Source organism: Anoplolepis gracilipes, chromosome 11, assembly GCF_047496725.1.
Source record: "Anoplolepis gracilipes chromosome 11, ASM4749672v1, whole genome shotgun sequence".
NCBI lineage: Eukaryota > Metazoa > Arthropoda > Insecta > Hymenoptera > Formicidae > Anoplolepis > Anoplolepis gracilipes.
Window position 1 is genome coordinate 3,361,283 of NC_132980.1, and position 20,980 is coordinate 3,382,262.

The window sequence follows — 20,980 nt, forward strand, 5'->3', positions numbered from 1 at the left end:
AAATATTCCGGACTCAAAAACTCGCCCAACCTCTCCGCCCGCCATCTTTCGTACTCAATAATATATTTATATACAGGGTGGACCATTTTAATCCATTCAGTCGAATATCTCGAAAACTAAGCCCGGGAGAGAAAAATGTTTCAGACAAAAGTTGTATGGTTTTGAGGGGGCCATAAGATGGTACCATTGGTTTGACCTTGAAAAGTCATTTGAAGGTCACGTGATGGTCACTTCAAGTTTTTTAAATGGAACACCCTATATATTTTTATATATTCTTGTAGCTCATCTCGAGAGCTTTCCAAAACACTTATGACAAAGTATTTTTCATTAAGTATTTTTTTGAGTTATAAGGCTTCAAAGTTGCAGTATTTTTACATAAAATACAAGATATCTCGTAAAATATTCATTTTTTGATTATCTTACTCTAATACTTTTATGCACAGAATAATGAGACATGTCACTATACGTCGCCCGTCGTCATTTTACCGCACATGATTTTTTTCATTTTTCGGATAAACTATGGATGACCAAACATTGTAAAGAATTTATTCGTGATGACCTAACGATTCTGCATCGAATAAGCTCTTGTTTAACTCGATTGGACGAAAAATAAAAATGTTCGGCTAACTTTAGTTCGAAATTTTAATTACTTAATTAAAAAAACGATAAAAGACCAAACGTTTTAATTGGATGACCAATCATGAACAAACGATGACCAAACGATTAGTTAATTTTAATTATAAAAAAATCAAAGTGGTTCGGCTAAACTTTACGGAGCTCCTGTCGACCCTTAATCAAATTATTTCGGACATGTAATGTACATTGCACAATCATGTTTTCTACAGTTGTCAAATACACGGCAACAAACGAGTGAATGCTTTCCATTCTCTCCCCGATTAATTGTTTCCAAAATTGATAACCTAAAATTTTAATTTCACTTGTTAGTTATATTACATTTTACTGGACAAATAAATATTTAATGATTTCCAAATTCATAATGTAACCTAAAAGTTCACTTCGTTTACAAACATTCTTTTCAATTCAGATTCTTTTACATTCAGATCACAATCCTACCACAAGCAAGCATTTAATTTTTCGTACTTTTATATTGGTACTCATGGATATCCTTGACTCACTTCACTCGACAGTTATTAAGCTATTTCAGCTTGACAAAAATAAGATAAGCCTGAACGTGTAAATGCAACTCACCTTAAGTAGGAGTTATAACATCAGCGTTACTAAGTCGAAGTTAGAAGTCGTGTAAACGTAGTCATTGTGGATTTTACCAGTGATCTTTTGGTGAAAAGTATTAATGTTAATGTGATATAACATGTAGTACAAAAAATAGTGATATCTCTAAAAAAATTACCTTTTTAAAAAAGAGGTAAAAAAAGGTGCTAAGTCCCGCGTAAAAAACTGTATGTATTTGCAAACTAGTGCGTTAACTATAAAAATTTATGTCCAAAATCATATTATTTTATATATCTTACAAAAATTAATGATATAAAAAAATTGTGCTAAGTAAAAATAAAAATTAAAAATTATTAAAAAAATTAAAAATTTTAAAAATTAATATAAAAAACAAAATTTAAAGAAATTAAAAATTAATACAAATAAAAAAAATAAATTAAAAAATTTAGCACTGCTAATTTCATTAGTATATTGTTTATCGTAGCAGTGCTAAGTTTTTTAATTAATTTTTTTTACTTGTATTAATTTTTAATTTCTTTAAACTTTGTTTTTTATATTAATTTTTAAAATTTTTAATTTTTTTAATAATTTTTAATTTTTATTTTTACTTAGCACAATTTTTTTATATCATTAATTTTTGTAAGATATATAAAATAATATGATTTTGGACATAAATTTTTATAGTTAACGCACTAGTTTGCAAATAGATACAGTTTTTTACGCGGGACTTAGCACCTTTTTTTACCTCTTTTTTTAAAAAGGTCCATAAATACGTCCAATAGATGTCAAATGGAGGTATGAAATGCGAAACTGTGGAAGTCTAATAGACATCCATGGGAGGTTACATGGACGTCTAATAGAGGTTTTAACTCTCCATGGTAGACGTCTAATGGACATCCATTAGAGGTTTTTGTTTCGTGTGGGCATATCATGAACAGTAAATCTATAATTTAAGGGTCGAGAGGACCCACGGTGGAGACCTCATGCGGAGACTTCGGAACTACAAATTCTTTTCGACGATATTTCGGCTATAAATTAAGAAAGAATTATATTTAACAATGATATTCTTATTCAGGAGGATTTCTCGCAACCCGCTAAAGAGCGATTTTTTGGAAAAAAGGCTTAAAATAAAATTTCATAAAATTGACATGAATAAGGTATACTGATCGTGAATGAAGTATACAGACCAGGTGCACCGATTGTAATTATTATAAATTTTTTAAAAGCCAAAATGCAAAATCTGGCTCTTTAGCGGGGTAATAAACTTTACAAGGAATGTAGCAAAAAAAGTTTTATAAAGAAATATAACTTCTTCGAGGCAAAATATTACCGAATAGAATATTGTATCTGTACCTAAAGTGCAAGTGCAGTAATTGTAAGAAATTGAGTTGGCAGCACCGCTTGCTAAGGAGAGTCAATGAAAGACAATAACGTCGTCTTTGTCTCTCTTGAAATGCAATAATTTTGTACGTATACAGATATACATCAATACATTGAATAAGAATTCATTTCTCAACGTTGGTGACAGTGACGCTGGAATTTTCTCGTCGATCCTGTCGACCCTTAAGATAAACTTTTTAAACAATTAATTTTAAAAATTTAATAATCTAATAACGACAATTAACTTTTTAAACAATTATAAATGTTAAAATAATTAATTGTTAAAATTATTATTTGTTAAAATAATTGTTAAAAAATTAATTATTGTTAAAAATAATTAATTGATATTTAATTATGACATACCTTTCATATCGATTTTATAAGAGGAAAAATAAGTTATAAAAATATATTTTTATAATTTATTTTTCCTTAGCAGAAAAGGGAAACTTGTTGAATTTCTGCATTTCTTCTAATTTCTTTTGCTTTGCGGCCACTTGGACACCCCAAAACGGTGCAGACTTTGCCCATTTTAATATAAAAAGTATAAATTTTGTAAAAATAATAAAATAATAAATGTGAAAATAATAAAATGCACACCGAACTAATATCAGATGTATGTTTTATACATGGAGACGTTTTCATGGTTTCATATTAGCCGGTTAGTCTTCATATTGGGTTCTTACCGATAAAAGTGACGCTTGTGGTCAAATTTAGAAGCTTTTGATGTCCCACTTTTTGGGAACGCTGTTTTAGTAACTTTTCCTATGCTGTTCGTACTCCTTGTCTCTAGTCTCCATGCCTAACAATATCAACGATTGTATCGTATACGTTTGTATATACTTGTCACCAATTTATTTCTAAATGTAAAAAAATAGATATTTATCTCATGAAAAGAGTTATAGTGATTAACTCAAAACAAAACTATCTAATCAGTGCGTTCTAACTTAAAGTAATATGCTAACCTCACATATATTATTATTTACCGGTTTAATTGGTATGATAACATGTAATAATGCATACAATGACTTCTTTGATGAAGAGTTAATGTTGAAACCTTTGTCAAGTAATCACATTTATGCTTATTTTCAATTTACTACGATATGGAAAACGGCAAAATATATAGAAACACGTAAGTACTTGAATAGTAATTATTTACATAAGTAATAAGTATTTACATAAATATAAAGAAAAATAATTTTAGTTCAACATTCACATCTCTTTCCAAGAGGATTGGGCGAAATCATAGGTCGTCATAATATCGATGAGTTACATGTTACTTTAACAGAAGGTTTATGGAATTATCAAAAATGGGGATATCCATTCCATGATGCTGGACCTGGTGCTGAAATCACTGCCTGGTTTAATAAGAATGTAACAAAGTAAGAAATAGTATTGATTTTAAATAGTAATGATTTTTTTCATATTTAGCAATAATATAAAACAATTAAATATAATATCAAATATAATCAAATATTCATATATCAAACAATAAAGTACTTGAATCTATATATGAGACCAGAAAGTTTTTTCAATTGCTATTTTAATTTCTGATATATATGCATTAGATACAGAATAACAATTTTACTAAAGAAATTATTTAATTGAATTATAAGAATTATATAGAAATTTAACTATATAGAAAAATTTTAAAAAGATATTTATATATTTATTAATATATTTAAAACATAATATAAATTTTTTTATAGTATAGACAAAGAATGGAAAGGTCTAACAAATGCTTTAGCTGGATTATTTTGCGCATCTCTCAATTTTATTGATATATCTAATAGTATGTCACCAGAGTTTACTTTCCGTCCTACTGGACTAGTCATAGATAGAATAGTAAATGCTAGTCACTTACGTTATTCATCACTACCAAAAGAAGTAGTTTGTACTGAAAATCTAACACCATTTAAGAAATTGTTGCCATGTGATTCCAAGGTACATAACTGTAAAGCATGTATATCATTATATGTACATTAAATCATTGTAGCAACTAATTTACTTTTTCTCTAGAGAGGGCTAGCAACATTGTTAAATTCTGCACATATTCATAATACAAATTATCATTCCATTGGAATACATTTTCGATCAATATGTCGCGATATAACTTGCACAAGAACTTCTTTAGAACTACGACAGACTGTTTCTTTAACATATGATATAATGACAGATATGAATCAGGTAAAAACAAATTAATGTATGTAAAGTCATAAATTATATACTATTCAATTATTAATATTTTTAATTTACTAGGATTGGTCAATACGAAAATTTTTTGGAATGGGGCTTCAAGGTGCATGCCCACTTGCAACATTAAGTAATGTGTATGTCGATATATCGAGCAATAATACAAATCATGTATACGAATTAACACCACCACCGAGTACAAGAATTATTAGCTTACGCGGAGGACAACAGAATGAAATAGCAGTATATGATATCAGAACTCATTCTAGTAAAGGAATATTTAATATTGCTGCTATGTATAATATGCCAATTAATACTATAAACTATCCTTCAATCCTCTACGCAAATAGATATATTATAGGTATGTGTTTTATTTTAAGAAATATTTTCATAATTAAATTTATATAGTTTATAGTTCAGTATTATTAAATTTATTTATTAATAAATTTATTAATAAATTTTATATTCATATATTTATTATACATATATATTTAATATTAATTAACAACTCCAATTTTCTGAAATTATAATTTAAAATATAATTTTAGAAAATTGGATTTGGTAATTAATATTATATATACGAATATAATAATATACAGGCTGTTTATTAATATGTGAAATACTATAATGGTAGATATCAAATACAAAAGTAACAAAAATATTTATAAAATATATGTTTTTATTTCAGAACTACACTCTGTTTTATATTTCAACAAGTATACAAATTACTACTATTAATAAGTTTAAAATAACTATTAGTTTGAATATATGCATAGGAATATCTCATTCCTAATTTAAAAATCTTTTCTAAATTTGGATGTTTCAATTTATATGTTACTTGATATATTTAAAAAGATTGTATTGAATATGGGGCATTCCATACGAAATCGACCACTTTTTTCCGCGAACATTTTTTATTTGCTTCATTTTTTTTTATGTTTTTGCACTTATTGAAAGTAGTTTCCACGATTTTTTTAGATTTTTGTTTCCATCCATACTCTAGTTATAAATTAAGAAAAGAAATTAATAAAAAAAAATTCAAATAGTTATTATTTTAAGAAGAATAAAGATATTGGCATTTATCAGGTGGTCATTTTTTTTATTTTTGAATGGAGTTTTCGAAAAAAAATATTGAAAAAATTTTTAAAAAAAATTTGACATTGTTTTAGTCAATTTTAATTGAAACTATTTTTTTTTTTTTTTCCTTAATGAGACCTCTTCGATTTTTTTCTAAAAAATTAATGACATTTTAGACTTGAATACAAAATTTTTGAGCCATGAGCGAAGAGGGGATTCAAATAACTTTGATTTTTTAAGACCATTTTTTACAATTTTTTTTCGAAAATCACATTTTTTAATTTTTTACACTACTCTGATAAGAAAAAGAGTTTACAGACATAATAAATACTCATTCTAAAATATTAATAATAGAGAAAAAAATTTTAATATTTTTTAAAACTATTTTTTCACTGTTTTTCTAAAAAATAATGTTTATTAATTTCTTAGACGACTCCTATCGAAAAAGAAGCTTTGCAAATAAAAGATTAATTAAATAACATTAATTAAATAAAACATTTTATTAGAAATTATAACACAATAACATTTATTTTTTAATAATTTAAAAAATAATTAAAATAATTAAAAAATAAATGTTATTGTATTATAATTTCTAATAAAATGTTTTATTTAATTAATGTTATTTAATTACTCTTTTATTTGCAAAGCTTCTTTTTCGATAGGAGTCGTCTAAGAAATTAATAAACATTATTTTTTAGAAAAACAGTGAAAATATAGTTTTAAAAAATATTAAAATTTTTTTCTCTATTATTAATATTTTAGAATGAGTATTTATTATGTCTGTAAACTCTTTTTCTTATCAGAGTAATGTAAAAAACCAAAAAATGTGATTTTTGGAAAAAAAAATTGCAAAAAATGGTCTTAAAAAATTAAAGTTATTTGAATCTCCTCTTCGCTCATGGCTCAAAAATTTTGTATTTAAGTCTAAAATGTCATCAATTTTTTAGAAAAAAATCGAAGGGGTCTCATTAAGGAAAAAAAAAATAATTTCGATTAAAATTGACTAAAACGATGTCAAATTATTTTTAAAAATTTTTTCAAAAACTACATTCAAAAACAAAAAAAATGACCACCTGATAAATGCCAATATCTTTATTCTTCTTAAAGTAATAACTATTTAAATTTTTTTTATTAATTTCTTTTCTTAATTTATAACTCGAGTATGGATAGAGATAAAAATCTAAAAAAAATCGTGGAAACTACTTTCAATAAGTGCAAAAACATAAAAAAAATGAAGCAAATAAAAAATGTTCGCGGAAAAAAGTGGTCGATTTCGTATGGAATGCCCCATATATATTATCAATTTTGTTCAATATGAAAACAAAATATCTTGAATCAATAGGTATTGTATAAATAATTTTGAATAATTAAGCAAAGTCAAATCAAAAGAGCAAAAATTTCAGTAGTTTAGACTTTCAAGTATTTATTTATTAGTTGCTAGCACACACAATCCAAAAATTACCTGAATTTTTTGATAATTCGAAATAAATAAGGCTATATGAATTTTTTGAATACATGTGATTTATGATGAGATGTTCAAAACTATATTCAAGAGAAAATGATTTGGAATATCATTTTGAGTATCCTTAAAAAATTAAAAAATATTTGTTGAAATATAAAACAAACTACAAATTGGAATTAAAATAATTTGAGACATATATATATATATATATATATATATATATATATATGTGTGTGTGTGTGTATATGTATATGTATATGTATATGAATTTTATTTTTATATTTTTTGACTGTATTTTATGTTTCTATTATTAATATTTTACATTTGTTAGAAAACATATTATTTATAGAATGAGTTTGCATGGGACAAATTTTTTATACAATGATAACATAATTTAAAAAAAGATTATTCATTTCTTGTAATTTCTTTTATGTCAAAATATGATTCCAGTTTTCAAATTTTTCCATTATGTCACAATTTTGAAAAATTTATTATTAAAATTATGGGAAATGATTATTTTAATGTATTTTGTCATATTATAACTATAGTATATGTGACATGTTTTGGAGAATTTTATCACAATCAAATTAACTAACTTGTTAAAACTTTCAGTCTTCAAATTTACATCAATTATAGTTCATATAACATTTATAGTTAAATATACGACCTATTGCGAATTGAATTATTGAAAATCTGTCAAATAGTTTTTATTTATACTTGTTTAAATTTAAGGATTTTTGAAGGTGAAAAAAATCCATTAAAAAGAAAAATTGATTAAAACTGATAAATGTAAAATAGAAGACTTGATATGGATGTTAAAATTAAAAAATATTTTTTATACAATTTGAATTTGTCAATTTTATTATTAGATTTATATACTGTGACCTAAAAACTCTTAAGTCTAAATAAACATAATTGAATCCTATTTGTATAGATCCTCAATAATCTAATTTGAAAACTATTGAAAACTATTTGGTATAGATCCTCAATTATCTAATTTGCAACAAACTCCATATTTTTCATGAATATATCTTATTAATATAATTACAAGTGTCAATACAAAAAATTTCTTTTGAAGGGTAAAAGTATTAATAATATATGTATAACTATAATTTTACAAAATACATTAAAATAATCATTCCTGGCAATTTTAATCACATTTTTCAAAATTATGATGTAACAGAGCAACTGAAAACGTTTAACGCCAACAAATCTACAAGAAGTAATTAGTCTTGTTCTTATATTTGAAAAAAAAATTATTTTTTGTTAACCTGCATAAATAAAAAAAATAGATTGAATCATTGAATGTTGTATAATATAATCTTATTTTTCTCGTATATGAGATGACAAAAAAGTGCAACTAATTTCAAAAATATATTTTTGTAACTTCAAATTTTTAATTTTTTTAAATATAAATTGATTTTTTGAAATATTAGACATAAAAAAAGTATATAAAGATAGCATAGCTAAAATTATAAATGATTAATGATATTTTACTTTATGAAATATCTTTAAATGACTTTTTTAAATATTTTTTTGTAGAAAATAATGAGATAAATTAATTGATGTAAAGGAAACATTGTTGTTTTTAAGAAAGTGAATACAGTTTTGCAATTTATAACTACTATCTTTTCTTAAAAATATCTTTTTTTATATGAATCTTTTTTATATCAATTATTACTCTACATATAAAAATATTTAAGATTATAGAAAAATGAATATTTTATAAAATACTTCATATTTTATATCAAAATATCAGATTAAAATAAAATATCTCATACATTATTGAATTTCTGACCTACCTTCATAATTTTTACTTCGAATATTTTGATCAATTTATATAAATTAATTAGAGAGGATTCATTTAAAAAAAGATAGTTGCACTTTTCGAATGTTTCATTGCCTCAAGAAAAAATATATAAAAAGATCGTCGTTGTTACGCCACTTAACTTATTTCTCTATCATATTTTATTATAAGTTGAAAAATTGTGATTAAACTCCGTGCAAATTATGTGACTCAAATATTCATGTGTATACATTATTTACAGGATATTTATTTTAAAATTCGCAAGATTTTAGAAATATTTGCAATAATTTGAGAAAAAAGCTGTAAGCTTTACCTATTCTATGCAAACTATAACTTCATAGCAAAAAATTAAAAATTTTTCTTAAATTTCAATATATTGATTTTTTAAATTAAACAATAATATAATATAATTAACAATATAATTAAAAAATTTTGACTGTTGAATTTATCTTGATATTACAATATGAAAATGTTTGTTTTAAAGAGCTCAAAATGAGAGAGAGAGAGAGAGAGAGAGGGGGGGGAGAGAGGGGGAGAGAGAGGAGAGAGAGAGAGAGAGAGAGACGTATATATTAATATCTAATTTTTTAGGATATGGTCAAGAAAGAGGCAGTTTAGTAACTAAATTATATAACAATCACTGGCAGACATTAGACGTGATCTTATTGGAAAATATTCCATGGTACTTATTAGTTTACTTACATTCTATTACAATAACTCAGAATGGACAACAAGTTCATCCATGTAAGTAGGCATAAAATTAAATAATTTGAATAGACCTATTATCTATTCGTAATCTATTATAATATACATATATTTATACAGGTGTCCGGTAATAACCGCCTCATTGCTCATATACAGGTAGAGCATGTCGAACTGAGTAGAAAAGTCTTTTACCATTTTTCGATTTTCGAAATAATTATCGAGAAATTAATTAAAAAAGATCGGCGAATCCACGCGAGTAAATTGTGCGCGGCAAGAAGGCCGTCCTACCGCTACGCGGTTACTAGGCACGCTACTTATACGCATCCATTTCCAGTCGTAGACCGCTCCTCCTATCATTCAATGAGCGCCTAGTAACCGCGTAGCAGTAGGATGGGTCTCCTCGCCGCACGTTTGTACTCGCCTAGATTTGTCAATCTGTTAATTAATTTCTCGATAATTATTTCGAAAATCGAAAAATGGTAGAGGACTTTTTTACTCAGTTTGACCGGCTCTACCTGTATATGAGTGGTGAGGCGGTTATTACCGGACACCCTGTATATACAATATAAACAATTAGTAAATTTATAAAAAAACTTTATTATATGAAAACTTGACAACATAAATGTCAATACATATATTTTGTAACATGTAATATTGTGTACATTACAGTGGCGCAGCGTTATCTACCTGGAAAAGAAAGAAAAAGCCCGTATTACTTAGAATTAATCTTGCGCCTACCTCCACATTCGATAATGAAAATCACTATCGATATAGATTACTTATTTCTTAAATGGCAGGAATATCCACCAGACGCTAATCACGGTTTTTACATGGGACCAGCCATAGTTACAGCTTTGTTACCCATAGCTAGAAATTATACCGCTCTGCCATTTGATGGAAGTACAATCAATTCAAGGTTCGTTTTCTTTATCTTAACAATTTCTCTGTCTGTCAATAACTAATGTCAAAATGAGAAAATTTTTTTCGTTATTATCATAAGCCGGATAAACTGTGTCACTACTCATGTCAACAATAACTAAACTTGTAGTTTTAACGCTTCGAGGGATGACTATTTAGTACAATTACGGACAGAGTCCTTGCTTATCAGTCTTCCGACTCCTGACTTCAGTATGCCTTACAATGTCATATGCCTTGCGTGTACGGCCGTCGCATTAGCATTCGGCCCCCTTCACAATATTTCTACAAAAAGATTGGTCTTGAAGCGCATTGAGAAAGATTGGAAAAGTAAATTGCTTTCCTTCTTTATAGAAAAAATATTTAGAATAAAGAGAAAACAAGAATAAAGATTATAAATGAATATATGTATTGTATATGAATGTGTAAAATATATTTCTCAATTAAATAAATATATATTCATGTATTTTCTTTATATATTAAATACATTTTATTAATGTAGATGTAAGAATTTTTTTTATGTGATAGTAGAAATTAAAAATAATCTGTCAACTTCTTTAATGAGAAATATTTGGTTTATATAGCATATATATATATATATATATATAAAATGCAAATTGCTCTTGTTAAATATCAATGATCTTGCAATATTATAAAATTTTCTTAATGTTTACTGTGGAAAATATTAAAAAGTGCATACATTCTGTTCTCGGAATTTTATATGTACATACTTTAACATCTATATCTACTTTAAAAATTGAAAACTTATTTTATATTAAAAATTATATATAATATACTTATATATAATTAATTTATATATATTTCATATTTTGTATATGTGACAAGTTTCTATATTCTATAACTCTATAACTTTTTAATCAATTGATTCATTCTATAATGTAATTCCATTTTTATTCCTCAAATAACATGAAATTATACAATCACGTGATAATTTAGTATAAACTATTCAAATTATCCTATTATCAATTAATCAATCAATAGGATAATAAATATGTAAGAAATGTAACACATATACAAAAGCTGGATAAGCTATTATCTTAGTAATAACTTATAAATATATGGATGTAATTTTTAAAGTGTCATGATCGGAAAAAAAACATACGTTCGTTTAAAAGATGATAATTCTTATTCTTATCTTCTTTCCATACGTTGTTCAATAACCAGTCTGTCGATAAGTGTACGAGGTAAATGCAAAGTTTCGCGTAAAGTTTGTTTCGGCGTCAATTTTCGTAGGAGAGACTTTGCAATTGGAGAATCCGTAGTAGTCATAGGATCTTTGTTCTCGTCGCAGGATGCTCGACTACTGTGATCATTTCCTTCTTCATCAGATGAACAAAGGTCAATTAACATTATTGTATTTGACGGGCCTTTTCTCTCTTTGGTTGGTTTTATAGTCCCCACATTATCTAAAGATGATTTTACAGCAGTAAATGCGATTAAAGTTTCTTTAGTTGTTGTATTAATACCGATATCTTCATCTTCAACAATAATCGGATCTAATTCATTTCCGAATGGTGCTTTACGTTTCGAAGATACAAACGCATTTTGCTCATAAGTCTTTTTCGGTTTTGTTTTGCAAGCTGGTCCTACTCTTCTCATTAATAAAACTTTCCGCACATTGATGTTCTTCTGAGGACACTGATATTTTGAGGAATCCTTTTTTAGTTCATCAATTTGTTTTTCACTCAGGCGAGTAAGAACAACATAAATAGGTCGACATGTGGCATACAGCAGTTGTGATCGTATGTTCAGCACTAAAGAGAACAAATTTATAAACTTCTTTAAAAATTTTTTTCTGACATATTGTACTATGATAACTTTTTCATATAATAATGGGTGCGTTCAGGGAATACAATAGTTGCACAATGGTTGAGTAATTCGTCAAAAAATGTAACTGATCTAATTAAATTTATAAATGTAGCAGTAAAGGCCAGTAATCACAAACTGCTTACTGTATTTTTTTCAATCTTTCTATTTAATTTTTATAACTTATAATTATTTTACAACTGTATAGCTCATTTATTTAATATCTTAGTTTTCATGTTCATTTTCATTTGAAACTAACATATTTGATTGAATGAAAATCGACTGCTTCACTGATAATTTGTTTCTTGAATGCAGCCATTATTTACTATTTCTTTATCTCTTTTCATAAATAAAAGTATATATATATACACAAATAAATCTTTACACACACACACACACACACACACACACACACACGCACGCACGCACGCACACACACACACACACACACACACACACACACACACACACACACACACACACACACACACACACACACACACACACACACACATATATATGTTTATTTATTTTAGTTTCATTATTTTTCTTTTTATGCTACTTTTCCATTATTTAAATGGCATGACTATATTATCCTATATGTTCATAACTTTACTTGTAAATGTAGATTATATATTTATACTACATATCTATTTTTTCTATGATTTTGTGTACATAGTCTATCAATTAATCTAATAAATGAATAATATAGAATAATTTGTCTTTGATGTGTAACAATTTAGTGTTATTATTTCGTTTCTTTTATTTTTTTCAATCTTCCTATTTAATTTTTATAACTTTTAATTAGTTTACAACTGTACAGCTCATTTACTCAATATCTTAGTTTTCATGTTCACTCTCATTTGAAAATTAACATGTTTGATTGAATAAAAACCAATGTATCTTGTATTATACACCATCACTATTGTATAATAAAAATATTTACATTGTTCATTTATGAAAACAATTAATCAATACACAATATTTTATATATTATATAAAATAATTGACAAAGGAAACTCTCTACATTCGACAGGTGAAGTTACGAGCATGCATGATATATCATCTGTTTCACTCCCTTTTTCATTCTACGTATTCATTCTGTCATAGTCATGCAAATATATAACAGGAAAATAGCAGAAAAAAGTAAAAACTATAAAAGCAGGAGAGAGAATATGGAAGTTTAACTGTATTTTAAGTTAATTTTTAAAACTAGATAGCAAAGATATATAAAATGCCTAGTGATATTGAAATGTATATTTGATATAGTAAAATACATACTTGGTTTGCTTGTAAAAGAGTTCACAAATTTATATTGATGTACATAATCATCTGTCAGTTTATCTCGACTTTGTTTATGTGTCACTATCCATCTATCACAATCTACTTCTGTGTCTAGCCATTTTGGTCTGCATGAATCATTTAATACAGGCGCTGTAACATGCCTTTCGATTCTATCTAATCGTTCTTGTTGCGTGTCCTCGGTCATTGCTTTCGATTTCTTTGTTAACATTATACCGGCAGGTGACGAAAATGGGATAGTGGCATATCTTGCGAAGCTAAAAGAACTCCTAACACGCCGAGAAGTTCGTCTAACAACACTGTTATCAGGAACACTCACGTTATTCACACAAATCGACTTAGCTTCAGTCTTATTTGAAAATAATTGAAAATATTCAAGAAATTGATCCTGTTGCAGTTCAGGCTCGACTATGGATAGATCTGGTGTAGATGAACGCGAGCCATTATCGCCGTCTTGTTCGCAACATATTTTTTCATGTTCCTGAATAATTAAAGATTGTTAAACATTTTATCATGAAATAAATTCATTTTATATAAAAAATTTTGTAAGAAAGAGTAATGAAATGATAATAGTACCTTCATTTTTGCAAGACCTATGAATTCAGCATCACAATTGTCGCATAAATAAATATCATCACATAGTGGTTGAACCATCATGGGAACTTGTTGTTTAATCTTGTTTCCATAACCCGATGAAGATGCATTATGAGATAACAATGTTCTTCGAGGACTGTCATTTTTTTTGTCATAATACTTAAACACAAAATTTTCTCATTTATTGAATCAAAAAGTGAGATATATCAATACAAACTATAATGAAGGTTTTAGAATTCTAATATAATTCTTCTATGTTAAAATTTAAAACACATACACATATACACACCCTGTTTTCATTGCGAAAGGTCACTAGTAGCTTTCCTGTACTTTTATGATATAGACTAGTCGTTGAATCCCAATTATTAACATATTCTAATTCTTCATGAGGATATTGTGCTAAATAAGAGCAAAAACGTAACAAATATTCACTTCTGTGATATGTGTAACATCGAAAAACCAATTTCTTTAGATTTGCCATCCAGTTCTAAAATGATATTCTTGAATCAGTACTTTGGAAAAATAGTTTTTATATGATTTTATATTTCATAATTTATAAAAGAAATATAAATATTATTCTTAAATAGTAAAAGACTGCTTACATCATTTATCTTTTTAGGTCTTGTTAGCGGATTTGAAAATTTAATATCTTGAGGCCACCACTTAGGCCTGTTAATAACCTTAGTAGTATCATGGCCTAACGAACAGTGAACCATAAACAAAATAAAGCGTTCCAATTGTACCTGCAGAATAATACTCAATATATTGTGTAAATTCATAAATAGAATTTAAATCATCATGCAATGTAGTTTTATTTTTTTTTAATTCTTTAATTACAAAATATTGTAAAATAATTCAAATTTATATTAAAAAATGACAGATAGGATATTAAATTAAAGATAGGATATTAATAGAAAATTAAATTATATATACCATTGTAATTTTCTCCAAAGATGTAGGATATCCATTAGCAAATAAGAGAGGAAGATTTGATACCATAGAACCCTCTTCCCTTGTTAAAGTTCTGCTGTCCTCGAGATATTTATCGTTAGTAGTATCATTCATTATAATCTCATCATTAGAGACTTGATTTTGAGGCAGTTTTCTTACACCACTTCTATCACTCTCTTGCATAGCTGACAGCCTCATATTTCCAAAATCATCAATTTTATTCCCCATTTAAGATATATTCACTGTATGAAAAGCCCTATGATGTTTTGTATAGGTTACTTTATTTTTATTCTGTTAAAAATAATTTGATATAGTTTTTTATATAATTTTTTTAACACATAAAAATGTATCAATGCAACAAGTAATGTTTTTAAATGTTAAATTATTTAATCAATGTTAAAGTTCTATAAAAACTCTGATTTCCTATAAGACAACATATAATTTATTTTATATTATTAACATTAAATTATCTTCTATAGAAACAATCTTACAAATAACATTATCAATAAATAATATATTTTATTGCATAATCTATATGTCACTAATATGTGAAGTTTTTTTACTCAAAACGGTATATGTCATACAGCAAATGTGGCAAAGTGTTAATAATGACAAAGTGTAACAATATTTATGAAAATAAAGCCAATTGCAAATATTATATCTACATACCTTTTTTTCTTTTTTTGCGATTCTATTCGCAAGTTGTGTCAAGCTCAATGTCGTTCAAGAGCGTGACAATACATACTCTAAGCTTCATCTTCACTCACGTTTTTTTGTGTGATAGTTGATAGTGTAGCTACGATAATAGTATGTACAATATTTTCGTCCTTCTTTCTCGGATGGCCTTTTGTCTATTTTAGAAACTTTATATCACGCATTTTTCTTTTTTTTAATCAAAAAGATTCCAAAAATTCTTTAACTTAAAACCATATTAACTAAGAACTAGAAATTTTTTAATTTAGTAACTTTATAAATACGCACAAGAAAAAGAACTTTATATGACAATTTTTACGTATCGTCATGAACGAACATAAGATATATTTTTGCATATGAATTCAACAAAATTATATATGTTGACTTCTCTATTGTAAAGCAAGCTTTTCTTCCCGAGCTTATTCTCGTTCAACGTACCCTATTTTCGAAATAGATATTTCACCCGATGTGGTAATCACTTTTTCGTGACACCTTAATATGTATTGCACACTGCTACACAACACACTGCGGCGTCGCAACGCTTAACACAACTGGTTGCCACCCAACTAAGCATCGCGGGAGAGTTTTTCTCTGTGGAGATCGATGACAATTGACAGACACTTAAATACACGAGACCTGCGCTCTACAAAAATTGAGTCCGATTACAAACAGAATTAATTTCCGAAATTATTCGTATCGCCATTTATGAATCGCAGAATCTACGTGAACATAGTCGTAATAAGGTGTCAGGTTTACCGATCGGCAGTTCCTTCTTTTGCTACACTATGCGACAGGCATATGGTGAACTTGAGATGGCGACACGTCACGTCAACCTCGTCAACTTATGGCTCCCTGCACACAGAACGAAGTAACACTTGTCGCACGACTAAAGACGACGGTAGCCAATCAATTTACAACTCTTTCATAAGAGCGAAAGATTGATTGGTTATTGCGTCGTATTTTACCGCACGCATACATAAACATATATACATAAGCAGTTTACACCGAGCACTTAATACGCGTATTAAGTACTAGCTAATCATAGCCAGTCTTCTAAAGAATAGAATGGCTGTGATTGGCCAGTATTTAGTACGCGCATAATATAACCAGAAAGAAGCACAGACTTCTATATATAACTAGACTGCTAACTCCAGCAAAATACATAACCCCGAAAAATATGTACAAAACTTATGTATATGCGTCATCATTGGTAGTATGACAGTCACGCTGATTGGTTGAATTTAAAAAAGCAATGTCACTCACAAACGAGTTTTCTATAGCAGCCATATTACATATCTATTCTCTCCTTTTCTCTATCCTACCAATGTTGTTCATATTTTTCGGGGTCACTTTTTAGGTGTAATATATAAGGAAGTTAGCGGTCTAGTTATATATAGAAGTCTGTGGCCATATGTGGTCCTCCTGTTTCTTTTTACTCTTTGGAGGAAAAAGTGTTTCCTGAAAAATGGCAGCATGACCCCTCTCAGGCTTCTTTCCACAGACTTCTATACTATAACTATAGATCTAAAAAGTGACCCCGAAAAATATGTACAACATTGGTGGGATAGAAAAGGAGGAGATAGATATATAATATGGCTGCTATAGAAAACTCGTTTGTGAGTGACATGGTTGAATGGTTGATTACAATAATTAAAATTTAAAATTCTTTCCAAAGTGTATCATTATTTTATAACTACATAAATATTGCTAAATAAATAATAATTTTATATATTTCAGTTTTTATTTGTAAATTTATATTTCTCTTCTGCTACATATATATGTACATATATATATATATATATATATATATATATATATATATATATATACATATATATATATATACTTATATATATTTTTGTGAGAGAGAGTGTGTGTGTGTGAGAGAAAGAGAAGATGCATTTATAACAATATTTATTAACAATATTTTCTTGCTATCTATTAAATAGTTAAACTATCCCGAAAGAAAAGGGACACTAATCAAACGGAAAATTAAATGACCTCAAAAAGAAACCTCGCGATAAAACTGCACACACACTAATGTCTTAATGTCTTCTCCTGATGTGTCATAATATTTTTTTTTTTGCTATTCAATTGTCGCGGACTTATGTCGCGCTCTCATGTATGCATACGCGCGTCGCGCATTTCGCTGCCAATCATGCATCAATCATACGTACACACCAATCACGCGTACATAAAACAAATGCATCTTCTCTTTCTCTCACACACACACACTCTCTCTCACATTCGGCCATTCTGACCGGACACTCGCCCCGAATGTCCGCTGCCTTTATCTTCTTCTTCACTCTGGTATAGGTCTTCGCCGTCATCGCTTGTCCAAGGCTTCATGGAATCAGCGGCAGATGAGGTCTGCTTGGGTCCTTCGCCTTCTCCTATCCAGCGCACCACGTAGCGATCATTGCGCAGGACTTTGATAATCTCATATGGTCCATAAAATTTATGAGTGAACTTAGAACCAGGTCCTAGTTGCGTACGACGAATGGCAACGATATCGTTTTCACGATATTGGAAGGCTTTCTTTCTGCCTTTATTGAAATTACGCTTATTTTCCAATTGGGTTCGTTGGATGTTCTCTTTTGCTTGACGACGCAGTTCTTCTCGCTCATTGTCAAACGTGGTGATTAGCTCGTCGTTCGTGAAGAGCTCTTTGATTTGTGGGTCATCTGATAATCGTGCGTCTACTCCAAATATCAACCGAAAAGGTGTTGCTCCGGTGCTTCGATGCGGTGAAGTGTTGAGACATCTTTGTGCAACATCCAAATGTCGGTACCATTCGTTCGGGTTGGGCGCTGAAAGCTTTGTCAATAGCGGTATTAGAGTACGATTTACCCTTTCTACCTGACCATTGGCTCTGGGTATCCCCGTAGTCGTTAAAGTGTGTTCGATGCCCTCCTCGCGGCAGTAAGTCTCGAACTCCTTGGAAGTAAACGCCGTACCTCTGTCGGAGATGATTCTTCGAGGATTGGTAAAGATATAGGACTGCTTTCGTAGCCGGTCAATAACTTCCGTCAATGACGTCGTCGATTTTGTTCCATACAGCCAAACAAATTTGCTGAAAGCATCTATTAAAACAAAAATGTGCGCGTAAGACTTTTTGGTAGATGGCAACGGACCCAGGTGATCAATGTGGAAAGTATCAAAGGGTACGCTCCTTTCTCGAGAGGATTAAGAAAACCTTCTTGTTTTCCTTGTCGTCGCTCGGCCAGGATACACGGAATGCAGTTCTGAATCACCTTTTCCACTTTTGATCTTAAACCAGGTATCCAGTAGTCGTTTTGGAGGAGTGTCTCCGTTTTGTTCGTTGCGAAATGGCCTCGTTCATGCATCTTTCGTATTAGCTGCAATTGCATTGACTTAGGAATCACAACACGTACCTCGTCGCCGACATCTTTATATAGTAAACCGCGTTGCATAGTGTAACCCTTGAGTCGTCCTTCTCTCGCTTTCTCGATCTTTTCTTTTAGGTCGTCGTTGTCTTTTTGTGCATTCCTGAGCCGCGCCGTTAGACTTTCTGAACTCTCGTTGATCGTCAAACAGACAGGAAGCGGATTTCGACTTAAAGCATCGACGTGTCTCATGCTTCGTCCTGATCGGTGCTCTATGGAATATTGAAATTCCTCTAATAACAGCGCCCACCGCGCTACTCGAACGCAAAGGTCCTTTTTGCCCATCGTCATAGTAAAAGCCTTACAGTCAGTCACGATCTTGAAACGTATACCCAATAGGTATACTCGAAATCGCCGAAGAGCTCTGATGATAGCCAATACCTCGAGCTCGTAGCTTGAATATTTCTCCTCCGCCGGTGTGGTTTTACCACTCGCGAAATATACCAGATGTAGAAATCCATCGTCTTCGTCGCGTTGCAAAAGAATGGCTCCGTAGCCGTACTTTGATGCGTCAGTGTGGAGTTCCGTCTCAGCTTCCATTCGGTATAGATTAAGCACAGGTCGGCAACTAAGATGTGTCTTCAGAGACTCAAACGCCTCTCTTTCATCAGTACCAAAACTGAATTTGGCGTCGGCTCGTAAAAGGTTTGAAAGAGGTCGTGCGATTCTCGAATAGTTGGCAATAAATTTTCTGAAATAGCCCGTTAATCCCAGGAAAGCTTGCACTTGTCGAATGTTCATTGGTTCAGCAAAACGTTTGACTGCCTCAATTTTTCGTTCTGACGGCTGAACAGTACCATTTTCAATGATGTGACCCAGGAACTCAACGCGTCTCTTCAGAAAACAGCACTTCTTCCAGTTGATGTTCAGACCAGCCTTGCTTGCTATCTCAAATATTATGCTTAGCCTTTTCAATCCATCTTCATGGTTGTTAGAGAGGACAATGAGATCATCCATATAGGTTAAAACTATTCCGTCTCGAATGGCGTTTCGAAAAATTGCGTTCACGTACCGTTGGAAAACTGACGGTGAGTTGCACAGACCAAAAGGAACGCGCAAAAATTCGAACTGTCCGTCGGGGATAATAAATGCTGTATACTTTATACTTGCGGGTTCAACTGGTACGTGGAAGAAACCATTTTTTAGATCAAGGGTACTGAAGACCTTCGCGCCCTGCAGCCGGTCCAGCTGGTCTTCAATTAGTGGCAACGGGTACCGATCTCGGACAATCTTCTTGTTGAGGAGTCGGTAATCCACACATAATCGATGCGTTCCATCCTTCTTTTTAAAGAGCACAGGGCTGGCGTATTCAGATGTTGAGGGTCGGACGATGCCTTGATTTTGCCACTCCGCGATCTGAGTGTTCACGATGTCTCTCTCGGCAGGCGCAAGACGCCTTGCTTTTTGATACACCGCTGTATCGTCTTTTAATACGAGTCTCATGGTTATGATCGTCTCTGTCGTCTTATTAGGTTTGTA

The 20,980-nt window shown here is 29.6% G+C and overlaps 2 protein-coding genes across 4 annotated transcripts; one reads left to right on the top strand and one right to left on the bottom strand.

Annotated features, from left to right (window-relative positions):
* The first annotated feature begins 3,327 nt into the window (after positions 1–3,327).
* Pig-t (phosphatidylinositol glycan anchor biosynthesis class T) lies at positions 3,328–11,181 on the top strand. The gene is made up of 8 exons (XM_072901932.1): positions 3,328–3,700; positions 3,773–3,950; positions 4,278–4,512; positions 4,588–4,755; positions 4,828–5,122; positions 9,699–9,851; positions 10,482–10,728; positions 10,861–11,181. The coding sequence occupies exons 1-8, from the start codon at positions 3,526–3,528 to the stop codon at positions 11,114–11,116; spliced, it is 1,707 nt and encodes a 568-aa protein (XP_072758033.1). The 5' UTR covers positions 3,328–3,525; the 3' UTR covers positions 11,117–11,181.
* On the bottom strand, positions 10,390–16,989 carry Ova (ovaries absent). 3 transcript variants are annotated; one of them, XM_072901930.1, is made up of 10 exons: positions 16,851–16,989; positions 16,533–16,737; positions 16,071–16,252; positions 15,384–15,692; positions 15,053–15,193; positions 14,740–14,937; positions 14,433–14,609; positions 13,836–14,337; positions 11,851–12,502; positions 10,390–11,012 (listed from the first exon to the last, which is right to left on the bottom strand). In XM_072901930.1, exons 4-9 carry the CDS (start codon positions 15,627–15,629, stop codon positions 11,880–11,882), a joined length of 1,887 nt encoding a protein of 628 aa, XP_072758031.1. In that variant the 5' UTR covers positions 15,630–15,692; positions 16,071–16,252; positions 16,533–16,737; positions 16,851–16,989; the 3' UTR covers positions 10,390–11,012; positions 11,851–11,879. The 3 variants fall into 3 exon arrangements, with proteins under 3 accessions (XP_072758031.1, XP_072758032.1, XP_072758029.1); XM_072901931.1 differs by having other exon boundaries at positions 15,384–15,657; positions 16,533–16,918; XM_072901928.1 differs by having other exon boundaries at positions 10,390–10,499; positions 16,533–16,917.
* Between the last annotated feature and the right edge of the window lie 3,991 nt (positions 16,990–20,980).